The sequence below is a fragment of the Lichenostomus cassidix genome, chromosome 3, assembly GCF_008360975.1.
Source record: "Lichenostomus cassidix isolate B80296 chromosome 3, HeHo_3.0, whole genome shotgun sequence".
NCBI lineage: Eukaryota > Metazoa > Chordata > Aves > Passeriformes > Meliphagidae > Lichenostomus > Lichenostomus cassidix.
The window spans coordinates 55,179,916-55,194,051 of NC_139483.1; the positions used below are offsets into that span (position 1 = coordinate 55,179,916).

At 39.3% G+C, this 14,136-nt stretch overlaps 1 protein-coding gene across 3 annotated transcripts in view; it reads right to left on the reverse strand.

The window, feature by feature from the left end:
* Positions 1 to 14,136, reverse strand: part of PLEKHG1 (pleckstrin homology and RhoGEF domain containing G1) — a 139,083-nt gene that overhangs the window by 79,895 nt on the left and 45,052 nt on the right. For all 3 annotated transcript variants that reach the window (XM_085055845.1, XM_085055843.1, XM_085055844.1), the window contains one exon: positions 9,371 to 9,445. In XM_085055845.1, coding sequence (XP_084911971.1) covers positions 9,371 to 9,445 — 75 coding nt within the window. The remainder of the gene's footprint in view (positions 1 to 9,370; positions 9,446 to 14,136) is intronic.

Consider the following 14,136-nt stretch of genomic DNA (forward strand, 5'->3'; position numbering starts at 1 on the left):
ATGTGTGGCTAAATGGAGTGGAGCTGCTGTATTAATAACATGGATTCCAGCCAGAACTGAAGGGATGAGCAAGTCGTGGTCTGTGATGAATGCACAGCACCCATGTATGTTACAAAAGTTTAAGTCACAATAAAACATTGCAGAGGCCTAGCTGCATGTAGAACCAGTTGTTCTGACTCCAAGTCAGAACAATTTAGAATCAGTTTTTCTGATTCTAAAGCCGAAAGTCTAGCTTTCTGACTTGACATACAAGTTTCTGGAAGCAGTGTACAGAGCAATTTCCCCAGAAGCATAAAGCACTGTGAGTTCCCATTGCTGCTTCTCTGAATCAAATGAAGCTTGTCATATCATAGTGAGCCCTTCAGCTTTGGGTGTTGGCCAAAAAACCCATGCTCACCATGCATTTTGCAGCCTTTGAAGTGCAGATAAACTCTACCGTTAGAAAACCTTAGGCATAAATGTAAGGCCTGTTCAAAAGCCATCAGTCCCTGCCACCCTGGCTGTAGCCACATCCTCCAGTAGGAGCTGAAGGACTGTGACAAACATGGGAACTCAGGTTCTCAACAGCATTAGGCTTCCTCAGCATGTGAAATGGCATTATTTTTCTTCAGCATTTCTCTTATGAAACACTTAAAATATTGCTGAGCACTTCATTAAATGCACAACATTGACAGGAAATATGCAATGAGCCAAATATTTGTACATCCTAAAATTACCATTTCAAGAAGTTACCTTTAAACTTCAGTCCTGCAACACAACCATATAGCTCCTTGCACCCACCAATTACTCTGTATTACAAGAACCCACCTCCTTCCGGGATTGTAGCACAGTGCTCTTTTAAGACCCAAGTCTCAAGAAATAGGGTCTAGGTATACACGAGGATGTAGGTGTAAGGTTTTTCTTTCAAGAGGTTGAAATGAGAGAGCAAGCAGCAGAACTAGCCAATAACCTTTCATAACAGAAATGGATTTAAAACAAAATTAGGACATTCTTCATCAATATTTCTGAGGAGAGAAATTAACAACTACTTCATGATAGACTTCACACTGAAGAAAGCCTTCTTTCTGTCACTTGTCTCCTTTCTGTCACAAGGATTTTCTATCTAGCAGCTGTCAATGGAATGGGTCTTTAAATACTTCGCCTGTTTTAGCAGGTCACAAAATATTTGTGTGGTTGGGTTGAGGAGAGTGACTTTGGGGCTCCTTCAATTTCCTATTTGAAATTTTCCAAATGCTATAAGATTAGACCAATGCCTCCAGTTAATACTGCCACTTCTTTGAAGGTGGAAAGCCTATAATCTTCAAAAACTTTAGACAGCCTTTAAACAAAAATAATATATTTTACTACTACTCAGTTGTGGAAAAAAACAACCCAAACACTAGAGACATGAGAAAAATTCCATTTATATGTATCATACTTACAGTGTGAAGAAGGCTCTCCACTGTCTCATTTTGAGTGACTACAGAGCTCCAAGGGCTGGGATCTAATACCAAGACTCTCACAAGGCAGGGATCCTAACTGAGGACAAACCTTGAATGCAGCCATTTTTGGGATAGTTGTAGCAGAGTCTTATCTTCCTAAAGGATTTCCTGTTGCCTACAAATTGTATTCATATGGCAAAACCACAAAACTTTCAAGGCAAGACATCCCATCTTTAGAAACACTGGCTTACTTCAGATATAACCAGACAGAACCATCTCCTGGCCAGACATCAGGCAAAATTCCCTAACAATTAGCCTCATACATAACTTGTTTCTTCCAATACTGCTTTCCATTGTGAAAGATAGACCCTCTCACGAGACAAGATTTAACCATGAACATGAATTTTTTATGCAATGAAAAGTACAAATACATAAACTGATAACCACCCTTCTTAACAAACAGGCATTGAGACGAAGCATGTGGTTTGCAGCTATCTCGACAGAAAGTAGACATAACACAACTCAAACAACTTGGACTGCCTGGCTTTCCTGAACCAGAAAAGTCCAGATTTGCTAGGACAGAGGTTAAGCTCAAATTCTTACCACTTTAATAAACATTTTGGTCATTCCATCATTTGAAGCACAGACTACATTATGTGCATATGGGGAAACAAGTGTTTACTGCACCTGGAAGCTGTGTCCATTTAAAATTATTCTACAATATATATGTTGCAGGAGCCACTGCCAAGATGTGTGTAATGGAATTTATTTTAAGACCCACTCAACAAAACCCACAACTAAGAACAGATATTATTTTCAAAGAACACGGTAACTTTTAATGTCCTAAACTGCACAATTGGTTTTCCAGCATGTTCTGACCAAAGGGATGACCAGGAGCTAATGTGGATGTAATTTAAAGAATTACAGTATCCTGTGCACTCTTTTGCCTGCACCACTAATGGACCTGGACACAGTACAACAGAAGCAGCCTCCCACCATTCCTCCCCTTCCCTGCTCTCCTCAGCCTGCGGATTCTTCAAGAAGTTGACGTCAGGAGTTTGACATATTGCTTCAAAATTTTTTATTGCTCATAAAACATCAAAGCCACCTCCCCTTCAGGTTTATCAGCAAGCAGCATTCCCCCCCTGTTTTAAGCTAAATAAAACTGCAGGGAGCCAATTAAAAAAGCAAAACATAACAACTAAGCTTTTCTCTGTTTATATTAATCTCTCAAATTTAAATTCAGGATATCGAGGCCCCTCAGCCCAATTCTACTGTCAGTGGCATGGTTTGAAATTACTGCCACACATATAACTGTGTAACTCAACAACAAAAAAACAGTGATTCTTACTATTAGCAGGTTTATATTTGCCAAATATACAACACCTGTCAAAATTCTTCAGAATGAAGTGGTAAATAACTGGGAGATACCTGTGCTGCTGCAACTCAAACAACAAAATGTTTTTGTATCTTTATTTCAACTACTTCGGATATTTTGGTTTTAAGGATGTGGTCAGCCCAAGATGAAAGAATGTAACCTTGACAATCTCATTTATCTTAAGAGTTGCAGCTCACTTTAACTGGTAGCGAGTAACCCATTTTTGTCTCTTACCCTTCAGTGTCCTTTAAGTTGCTTTGGAAGAAATATGGCTGGGAAGGAGGTGGAATCAATGAATCTGAAAACAGATTTCTGGCATGTCTCTTGAATAAAGCAGCAAGGCAAAATATGGCAAAAATTCCAAAAGGGAGAAAAAGCACAGTTGTTGGGATGAAAGCTGATTTACATTTAAGAAACTTTTGACTTGACAGAACTTCAATGTATTTTGCACCCTATTAGGATAAGTAAAATCCAATATTAACACTGACAGATAGATTAACTGTTACTATTGCTCATTTTCTGTATATTAATCTTGTGCAGTTGGCAGCAATGTGGATTTTGTTTCCACACGATAACATGGAATACATGATACTAAAGAAAACCACGTCAAATCACCATCACCACCACCACTAAAAAAACCCAAACAAAGCCATGATGAAACTGGCAAAGGAAACTACTGTAAATCAGCATTTCAAACAGGACAATTTTCATTATAACTGTCTTTTTAGGCTGTTCCAATTATTGCAGATAACTGTTGTGTTTGGTGACAAAGTCTTCCCAATAAAGAAAGCTTAAGAGAAACAATAGTTATCATTCCCTACCTAGAAAAAGCAGATGCAAAACATACTGCTAACATTTGTAATCACAGAATAGTACATTTATATTTTTAGTCCAGGTCACACACAGCTAAATCTACAGTATTGTAACCTACAGTTGGGGCTTTCTCCAAAAACTATTATGGTACTCAGATTATTTTTAAACAGAAAAAGAGAATTTAAACCTGCAATAGCTTTTTTAGGATCAGCAGCACATTTTTGAGATGGTAAGCAAGACAGATGCTAAGCATTACACAAAAATAAAACCTGCCATTTATCAAGGGGTGCTCAATCAATAATTTGCTTTCAAGCATTTTATATGCACAGCTAAGCTCAAAATTATCAGTAAATTAAATAACTAGACACTGTTTATCATTCCTGATAGGAAGAGGAAATTTACACTTCAATACACAGAAAGTTAGTATACCACTTCTTTCTTTTCTTTAGCAAGGAACATTTGCTCCTCCAGGAATGCTTGAATAGTTTTAGATTTCTCTCAGTTTGAAACATCAATTTAGAAATAAATTAAGACCATTAGGATTCAGAAGGGCTTTAAAGAAACTAGTTGTTTTTCAACGAGATGCATCACATTTGCCTACTTCATGCAAGCCACATTTAGTCTCCCTATTTTGAACTATCCCCAGTTGGTTATTTAATATGTGCATATTATGTGTAAAACGTGACACACATAATTTTATATCATGTGCAATGTATTGATACAAAAGCAAAAAAATTCATCAAACAAGTGCTACACTTCTTAATTGCTTGAGAACTAAGAATTAGTAAGTCTTTGAAAATGGGATCATCAATATATTAAAAAAAACCCTCCATAGTTTTCCAAGTCTCAAGTTTAAGCAGTTCAGACCACATAAACTTTTCATAATTCATGGATGACTGGAACACTGATCTTTGGCAGGATACCAGCCAGTTAGGACACCAGGGAAAGTGCTTGGCGTTTGAAGAACAAGTTATTCTACTTGTTAATAGCCCAACCTTTGTAATCAGTGACTTAATCACCATTACATTACAGCAACTGAATCTTCACTTCTGATGAGGTGCAGGCTTTACTGTTCTCAAACATTTCGCAATGTCCAGAACAGTCTTTTACCACAACAGTCTACTTCTCACTGCCCTTCACTGCCCTAGATCAAGACAGCCACCAGCTCCTCCTCCTCTTCACTCAGTGAGGAAGTTTAGAAGCCTGTCCAGTTTCAGCCTGAGAAAGAAAGCAGGACCCAGCCAGCATGGCTCAGTGACTAAGGCAGTTCATCAAAGTGCTTTCAGGAAAACAGCCAGTTGATTCAAGGTTGTGGTTTAATGCCTCATGCACCACCAGGGAACATGAGCTGTGCTGCACACCACAGCGGCTGCACACAGACTGGCTGCAGGAAAGCAAATTGCTTTGGCTGCTGCTAGCGCTCAACTTTCACAGACTGGAGGCTCTCCCAAATTTCCAGAGTTATGACAAGAGTCATTATGCATTATGACAACAGTCTACAACCCCTTTTTCAAAGAAAGATGTGCCACTCTCTTGCAGTGTGCACAGGAGACCAACAATTTAGTGAGGAGTCAGAAACAGAATATCCAATTTCATCACCCTTCCACTTTGCATTTCTCCCATTTCCAAACAGATATCAAATCTACTTTGGCTTCATCACCTCCTTTTATAAACACTAGGGTTAAGAATTTCAGATATTGTCTTTATGCAGACACTTCCTCCTCCATCAAAATATGATTTTGGGGGCATTAAATGCTGCTGCAAAATGAGGCTATGAATAGTAACCAAGGAATAATAACCAGGAAGATTATATTACTGGAGACAGTGAGAATATATATAACAAGCATGTACTATGTTTACCCCAGCATTCTTCTAGCTTCCAACCATTTTCAGCTAAAGGCCTTTCCTTGGTTCACAGCTCATTTATTTGGAGCTGCCTTTTCTGGTCTCCCTTTCAACTCACGCGATTTTTTAAAATTCACAACATACCCCATCTTCTGCATAAATAGCCAAGGCCTTTTTTTGTTCCATCTCTCCCATCCAATGTCAGCACACAGATGGTATTGTGCCCATCTCAGCCCAACAAGTGCACTATTACCATAATTGTCTATGACTTCACATGCATCTAAGATCTGAAAAAGCTTTAGATAAGATGCTTCATTTTCCCATTTACTGTGTTTCTTTAAAAGGGGTGTAGTAATAATAAAGTGTAACAACAACTTTCTCCATGAACATGAGAGCCCACACAGCACTGGGAAAAAAGGCAGCACGCAGCATTTACTAACCTGTAGGACCATACCCTGGGCATTCCTGCCATGAAAGAATCACCCTTAGCAAAATTTGGAGGTAGAACTACTGATGCTATTTTCTTCGCTGCATTTGAATTGTATGATCCATTGGGCTGCCCTTGCATGATTTTCCTATGCAGTGTTGTGTATTATAGCAGAAATAGCATGCAAATGTAAGTCAGAGGAGTTATAAAACAGAATGAGTTTTATCACAAACAGCAACAGAAACAGCTGGTAGGCTCCCACTAGTGCCATCAGGTACACAATGCAAGGAAAACCACTGCTTGTTGCCGTAGGATATCATGCAATGACATAAGCTTGCTGTCCACAGGGATTTGTCAGTGGCTGTTTATATAAAGTCCAGGTGTAACATTTGTTTCCTTCAGGATGCAAGTGTGAACCATGAAGTCAGTAAGATCCAGTAAGATCCAGCTGTGGGAAGTCATGACTCTTAATGAAAAGGGTTGGTGTGGGACAAGGGAAAGGAAGAAGAGTTTGTAGGAGTTTAACTTCCTCACATCTTCTTCAAATAGGTCTACTCTTAAGGCGCAGCAAAACAACCAGTAAATCTGACTGGAGAAACTGAATAAAGGTTCCTACATACATACACATTTTCTAACTGTTTTGCATAAAGCTACTGCTAAGGTAGCACTTGACTGATATCCCAAAAACTTTGAGTCTGGGAGTCTCCAAATGGATACTAAGGCAAATCTCATCAGGTTTCTTAGAAGCAAGCCTAGCTATGTTATGAATAGCTGTTCATAGGTATGACAAAAAATTAATCTGCTATCCACAGGATGAAACACTTGTGCTTTATGGAAAATATTTACCATCATCAAAATTTTGTTAAGCTATTTAAGAGAAGTTTTAATCCTCTAACACAGATAATTTGCAATGAAAAAGTCGACAATCATTTCCCTACGTTTTTGCAAATAAGTAACTGCCCAGCTCCAGATACTATCACGAGCAGCCACCGTGAATCACAGCAGCCTTTCTAGAGGTGAGAGGAGGAATCTGTGCAGTGGGTGGGGTACTCCTGTCCCAGCCTAATTTCCAGTGGTTAATATACTACAAGTTTAAGAGGGACTTTTCAGCAAACACAAGCAGAACAAATGCTAATTCCTTCGCAAGCTAAAACAGAAACACACTCAATCCACTTCCTGGTATTGACATAGTACATTGTTCTAAATGCATCCATTGTAAATAGAATAGAATAGATTTGCCAAAGGAAAACAGTTAAGAAATAGTTACGTGGATCATGGTAGGAGTTTTTTGTTTTAATTTGTTTGTCTACCACTCCTTGATAGCTACACAAGCTTCGGGAAAAGTATTTTTCCCTGTGTGATATGCACACACTTCCACCTTTGCAACAACCAAATCTCCAGGTCCTGGGTTTTTCCCCCATAGCACAAAGCAAGCAGTGACATTTATAAATACAACTGTTGACTCTAAAAGGTTTGACATAAGAGGTGGCAGAAAAGCAAATAGTCTGCCCACCCACTGGGGACTCTCGAGTCAAGGACTAAGTTACAGTAAGTTAATTACAGGAAACTCCTTTCTCAATTGTCTGCGCCTGTGTGCTTGGTGGCTTGACTGGTGTATGTGGAGCAGTGGGTCAGGGGCAGGGAGGGGCACTGCTAGGTTAAAGCAACACTGGCTTTTTCAAAGTTTCCAGATAATCAGTTACTTGTCAACACTTTGTTCAACCCAACTTGACCCTGATAAACATAAGAGGATAACTGTTAGAAATTTGCAGCAACAAAGACACTTTTTTCTTTTCTTTTAACCAGTGACTGCAAGAATATTTCTTTGGAAAAAAAAACAAGTAGTAATGAGATGATAAGATTTCTGGAAATAATTACAAAAGTTCACATAAATGTTTATGCACATAAGGAGCATTGATATTTTAATAATGAGAAATGAAACACTCACTTCTCAATTCTGACTCAGTCATACCAGTGAAACATTCCTACACACTAGTTAACTGTATAAATGCTAGGTAAATAGAGATGTATATGATAAAACACTAACTATGAAAGCTTATCTTGTGAATGCATCCTACAGCAGCCACAGGCATATATATTTGAGCATTTTCTTCAGCAAAAATTATCATAACTTTCAAAGTATTTATGACAATAAACCAACAAAAACTCTCATTTACTTCCAGCACTAATGATTTTGTATCATTAGAAGACATTACTATGAGCTTTTATAGCAACAGAATGCAATAGCTGCAATTTGAAAATGAAGATTTTTCTGAATCTCATAGTTTTAATTATCTGTAATTTATCACAGGCTTTTGCTGTAAGTGGACTCACCACAATGCTTTGAGCATAAGTATTTATTTATAAGGGCAACACACAACACAAGGGGGTGAATCAGAGAGGGTGAAGTATTTAAAAGACTCACTGCAATTGCTTCTCTTGTGTTGAGAGCTCTCCCAGGAACATGTGTTAAGCTTTACAGTAAATTTTAAAAGGCCTTCTGCAGTTAAGCATAATTTAATAACCCTTCCATGGAGAGAAACACCTTTTCTGCTATTATTGAGGTACTTCTTGAAATTATTACTGCAGCATGTTCCTCCACACCTTTCAAATGCCAAAACTGAGGTTCAAAAGCCATGAAATTATTTAAAACTAAATTTTGAGATTTCTGTCTTGAGGCATAGAATGAACCAGCCTGAGTTGTAAGCTTTAGTCAAACTAAAACACACATTTTAATTAATACAGCCCTTGTGTGAGGACAACAATGATCTGGAAAGCAAGGATATACAAGAGCTATTATAGGTTTTGACACAATAATATCAGAAAAACCTCACAATCTTCACATGAATGAGCAAATTTTTATAAAATATTTTAATGACACATCTAGCAGCCATTCTGAGGAAGGAATCAAATTAGCAGGATTACAATTGTTTTCAAAGAACCAATTTTCTCTGAAACCAAGTACCAGAGTACCATCTTCAGATGTGGGAATTTAAAAGTAATAGACCTCAAGAAGAAAAAAAATTGCCTGACTGAGCATTTCAAGATTCCACTGATTTAGTGGAAACCATGCATAGCGAAAATCACCTTGTATCAATCATCCCACATCTTAAATGTCAGCTTTGGTTCTGTGAGACTCAAGTATCCCATACAAAAAACTGGCTTCAGTTAACAAGATCTCTTCAGCAAACAGGACAAAACATCTTCTCCAATGATGAAATCCTAACTGTGCACTTGTCCTCCCCCCTTCATTATATATTTCAGTACTAGCATGGATGATGGGCTAGAGAGGGATGGAGATGTTACACAAAAGCAAGTGAAAATTTCCTGCTGTCCAGATAAACATGTGTATATAATACTAATTCAGCACTCCCTTAATTTAAGGTCAGTAAGGGAAACTCAGTTTTTGACTTGAAAAAATTCTTCACAGAATTCCAATAGTTTTTTTTTTTAAACAGTCAAAAAAAATCAAAGTAAACTACTAACCTTCACTTCTGGGCACAGGCTCTGTACCACCCGGTGTTTTATGTGGCATTTCTGCAGACACAGGCTCAGTAAAACCTAATGGACACAAAGCAAAGAAAGAGTTCTCCATCAAAACCAGCACATTTCAGTAAGGCACTCCCCTGCTCCATGGTCCCTGTGAAGGATGGGTTTTCAGCTTCCATAATTTCTGTGTTTGTATGTAAGAAGTGTAAACAGGTGAAAATCTTGGGATTAACTGCTGTACCATTCAGTAGAGTCTTGGTTGGATGTACTACCAGGTAGGCAGGCACAAGGATCCTCTCATACCTGAAAGCACTAATTACATCTGGTGAACTTCTGTCTTTAATTTCATAATCTTTTTTCCTCAATTAATTTCTAGTGAGAGGTCTATGAACTGGGATGGAAGAGCTGTTTACATTCAGGTACTGCTGAAATTAACCATGGAGTGACCATCCAGAGGGTCACATCAGCCTGCATCAAAGAGAAAATCCCACTGATTTAAAGCTTTACTATGCTGTACAGCACCAGTATTTCTTCCAGCACAGCAGTGGGCAGAGAAGAAAAGGCTTCTCAGGAAGGCAGTGAGCCTGTCTCCTCTTACAGCAACCTTACGTACCCTCTGTGGTACTGGCTGATGGTCAACATGACCACCACATACTGACTGGGATTTTGTATCCTTCTTTTTAGCATCTGAAAATTTTTCCATCACCAGCAGCACTGACACTCCATTTCACATAATGAAAGCCTCGAGAACAGATGAGATGCACCCAGAAGAGACAAATCAGAACGAGGAGGATTCTCTGCCTGAAGGAGTTTGTGTGCCAAGTGGGGCAGGGACTTCACCTCAGCTGACAATTCACACAGAATTCACACAGCTCAGTGCTGTGTACAGAACCATACAGAGTGCACACTATTGGAAGTGTTAGCAGTACAGCCTTAATTCCTAATGAAGGAATCATCTCGTTTCTGTCAACACTGAGGCAAAGAGCTGATTTGCATGCAGATTTCTAGACAGCCATCAGATCCAGAGTTCTGGTAGACTTCCCTGGATAACCCTGCAGCAGAACTGAGACTGAACTCCAATAAATGGTCTTTTTTTCCCCTTTCTTCTTAAATTACTTTGCTTTCAAATACTTATGGGTTGTTTTGACTCTTATCATCAGACATAAAATGAAAACATTTCTGCCCCATCATCCAATAAAGGGCTTAGGTTTACATTACAACCAAACTATACAAAATTCACAGGATTTCTTAAGCAGCTTAAGTCACAAAATAGTATTTCAGGTGTTATCCAGGGCAAGTATATTTGTCATATTTAATTCACCAATATGTAAAATTCTTAGAAACGTTAAACACATGTGAGGCTACAATCCACTAGCATATCTTAGGGTAGAAATTAATTTCTATTTAGCTGATGGAAATTCTGCACATGATTTTCTAGGTCAGCCAATTCATCTCCATTCAATAAAAATACACCAGGTCTCACTCAGGAATTATTTTGTCCTTAACATAGATGTCTTATCCACACAACAGTACATATACTGAAGACTGTGAGCTAGCTAAACATCTTCTCTAACTCCCCCAAATTAATAATTATAACACTTATCCACCTGAAGGTCTGGGTTTATGAGTTCATAAACAGTTGGACAGTGCCACAAACTGAACAAACAAGTATGCCCACAATAGACGTTTAAACAACTATAAACATCTAGGGGTCTCCAAACTCCTTTATAAATCTGCTGTAAAACAGAATGTGGGGGTGCGGCGGCCCGATGCTGCGGATCCCGAGTCCCCGAGGCCGGCGGTCGGCGTAATCCACGGGGACGCTGCCGAGGATGCCATCGCCTGGGACTCGGAGGAGGCCGGGCCGTAAACCGCTCTCTCCCTCCCCTGGAAAGTTTTCCTAAGCTTATTGGTTTAAGGTTTGCTTCCCCGCCCCTATCACCGCCCCCGCTGCTTGCCCACACTAGAATGTTCTGCTGCCGGGCTTTCCCCATGAGTTGCTTGTAATCCCCTCCCTACTTATATTTCATTTGCTCCCCCGCTTGTCCCTCATGTTGTCCCGGAGCCCCGTTGGCTCCGCCCCTGCTGTTCCTCCCCGGGAAACCCCGTATTTCCCCCTAAAAACCCCTTCCCTTTGTTCTCTCGGCGTGGTGTGGCCGCGACCCCAGCCCCGCCGGGTTCTGCGCCCGGCAGCTGCGTGGACCGCCCCACCCGAGAGCCCCCAGTGTGCCTCCCCCGCGCCGCTTCTCCTGAATAAACTGCACACTGCGGACTCTCAACTCGTAGCACTCTCTTTATCACGGGAAGCGACCAGCGACTCCACGGCGTTCCTGCCCGGGAGGCACCCGCCTCCGCCGCGTGGTCCCTGCCGCTCCAAAGGAGCGACCCTGGGAACACCGAGGCTGACCGCAGCCGCCTCTGGACAGAGCTGAACAGCCGGGAGGGCTGAGAGCTTGGGCCAGGTGAGGCCCCCGAGGTCTCCCGAAGCCCCGGGAGCTCGTTGGGGCCAGGCGGCCGGACCCCGCCGGACCTTTACAACTTCAACAGAACTCACCAGAAGGCAATTAAAAACATAAATTTGTTCTTCAAACAGACTACTCAGATTTAATTATCTATGCTTATCATCACTAAACAGTAGGCTAGAATAAATACACCAACTAATTCTAAAGCTTGGCAAGCTCATGTCTAACCCTCTGCATTCAATGACGCACTACATACTGTCTGAACATTGCACCAGTTTATGAATCAAATTCCAGTTATCCAATGATTAGCTAGTAAAGTTGACAGGAACTAGTTAATTACACACTGTATTTGACACAAGAAATTTCATCAATAAATACTATACTTACTTTCTGTGATTAATTTTAAAATACAAGAAAAGTTTTCTGTAAATCTTACATACTGAATAAAAAATTCCATACCACTTATTAAGGAAACTGTATGCTTATATGCTTAAAATGGAAAAACATGATATCCACACATTTCTTTTCTGGTTTTGGTTGGTTTGATTTGCAAAGATTTGAAATAAATATGTAAGTAAACCTCACCATGAAAATGCTCACAGAGTCACTCACTGATATGTTAATGACATAAAAAATTAAAATCAGTAATCCCAGAAATAATTTTGGGTTTCTTTACTGACATTTTGTAGAGATGTTAAATGCAAGCAAGAAAAAAAGACTTTTTTTCTTGCCTCTTTTGCCCTGATTTTTATTTACATAAGTCAAATTTTTTCTTGTCTAAAGTAGGTCAGCATTTTCTACTTGGCTTTCCAAGGAAGTGATAGCCTTGCTTTTGTATTATCAAAACTCAGTACCAGAAAGCAATTTTACTGCAAGTAAGACACGCCCCAACAGTCATTCCTCTGCATTTAATGGAGTTCCTGTGCTTATCCCTTGCTATGGAGCATGACCTATCATTCCAGGCACAAAACCAAGTGGGATTCAAATGGGCGTTGAACGACCTTGTCATTTTTAATAATGGAATAGTAGCTTGAAAGCTGGATCATTCAATTACTGCACACAAACCAAGGTATTTATTGAACAGGTTCAGACCTGCCACAGCTACAACTCTGTTTCAAGAGCTCCTTTGGATAATCCATGGCAATTTTAAAAACTACGGTCCCACTAATGGTTTTCTACAGACTTACCAGTTTAGCAGCTTTGCATTACAAAAAGTGATAGCAACAGAGGCTTAACATAGTTATAACAGGTTGAACAAAGTGAACCTGTGCCTACAAAAGTGCATCTTCAGAACACTAAAATCACTGAGTCCAGCTGTTAAAATGACACTGCCAAATCCACCATTAAACCAGGTCCCTAAGTGCCACATCTACCTGTCTTTTAAATATCTCCAAGGATGGTGATTCCACCTCTTCCCCAGGCAGCTTGTTTCAGTGCTTGAAAAACCCTCCATGAAGAAAATTTCCTCAAGTATTCCTTTCATTGTCTGCAATGGTTTTCAGCAATGAAACAGTCTGAAATTTGTTGCTGCTTTTTCTAAATCTTACAGGAGATTATTTGTACCAGAATAGTACAACCAGGTGCAAACATGACTGTCTTCACCATTTTTGCAATTCATTGTCAATTAAAAACATTACATCTAAAAACTGAGGTCCAGTAACATGACACAAAACAGTACTTTATGACTTACTAGAAGTACACAAATTCATATATTCTGTCTCATTAATGCAAACCAGTTCCATGCTATTACTAGAAATTGCAGAATATACTTTAAAATTTTTTAAAAAGAAGAAATACAGAACTCTGCTGTTGTTTTCTGTAACACACCAAGTTTTGAATTGCCAAAAAAACAGAAGTCAATGGTGAGCATTCCTTTATTTACAAATAAATTTATTTACAAATTCCTTTTAATCTAGGAAGGAAATCTCTGACAAATACTATTCATTAGACTAGGAAACTAAACCTCTCTCTCTCTCTGCAGTAAGGCCAAGCTGGACTCATGTAAAATACAGTAGAGAAGCTGCATTTGGAGCACAAGATTGCTAGTAAGTGTAAAAAGGAGTAAAGCTTGCTCACTTTCTATACATATAATTTCCGCTTATCCAGATAATCTTAGTAGTAGTAGAATCCCAAAGTTTGCAATAATTTAAAGGTCTATCAAATTAAGTGCCTTATAAAAATGTTCCTGTTGGACCCTTCCAAATACGCTTGCAACATAATAGTTGAAATAGTTTTAATTGTCTCTGAATCTGAGGCTCAGCTATTCTAGTAGCCCACAGGGTACCTCGTATTTTTGAATTC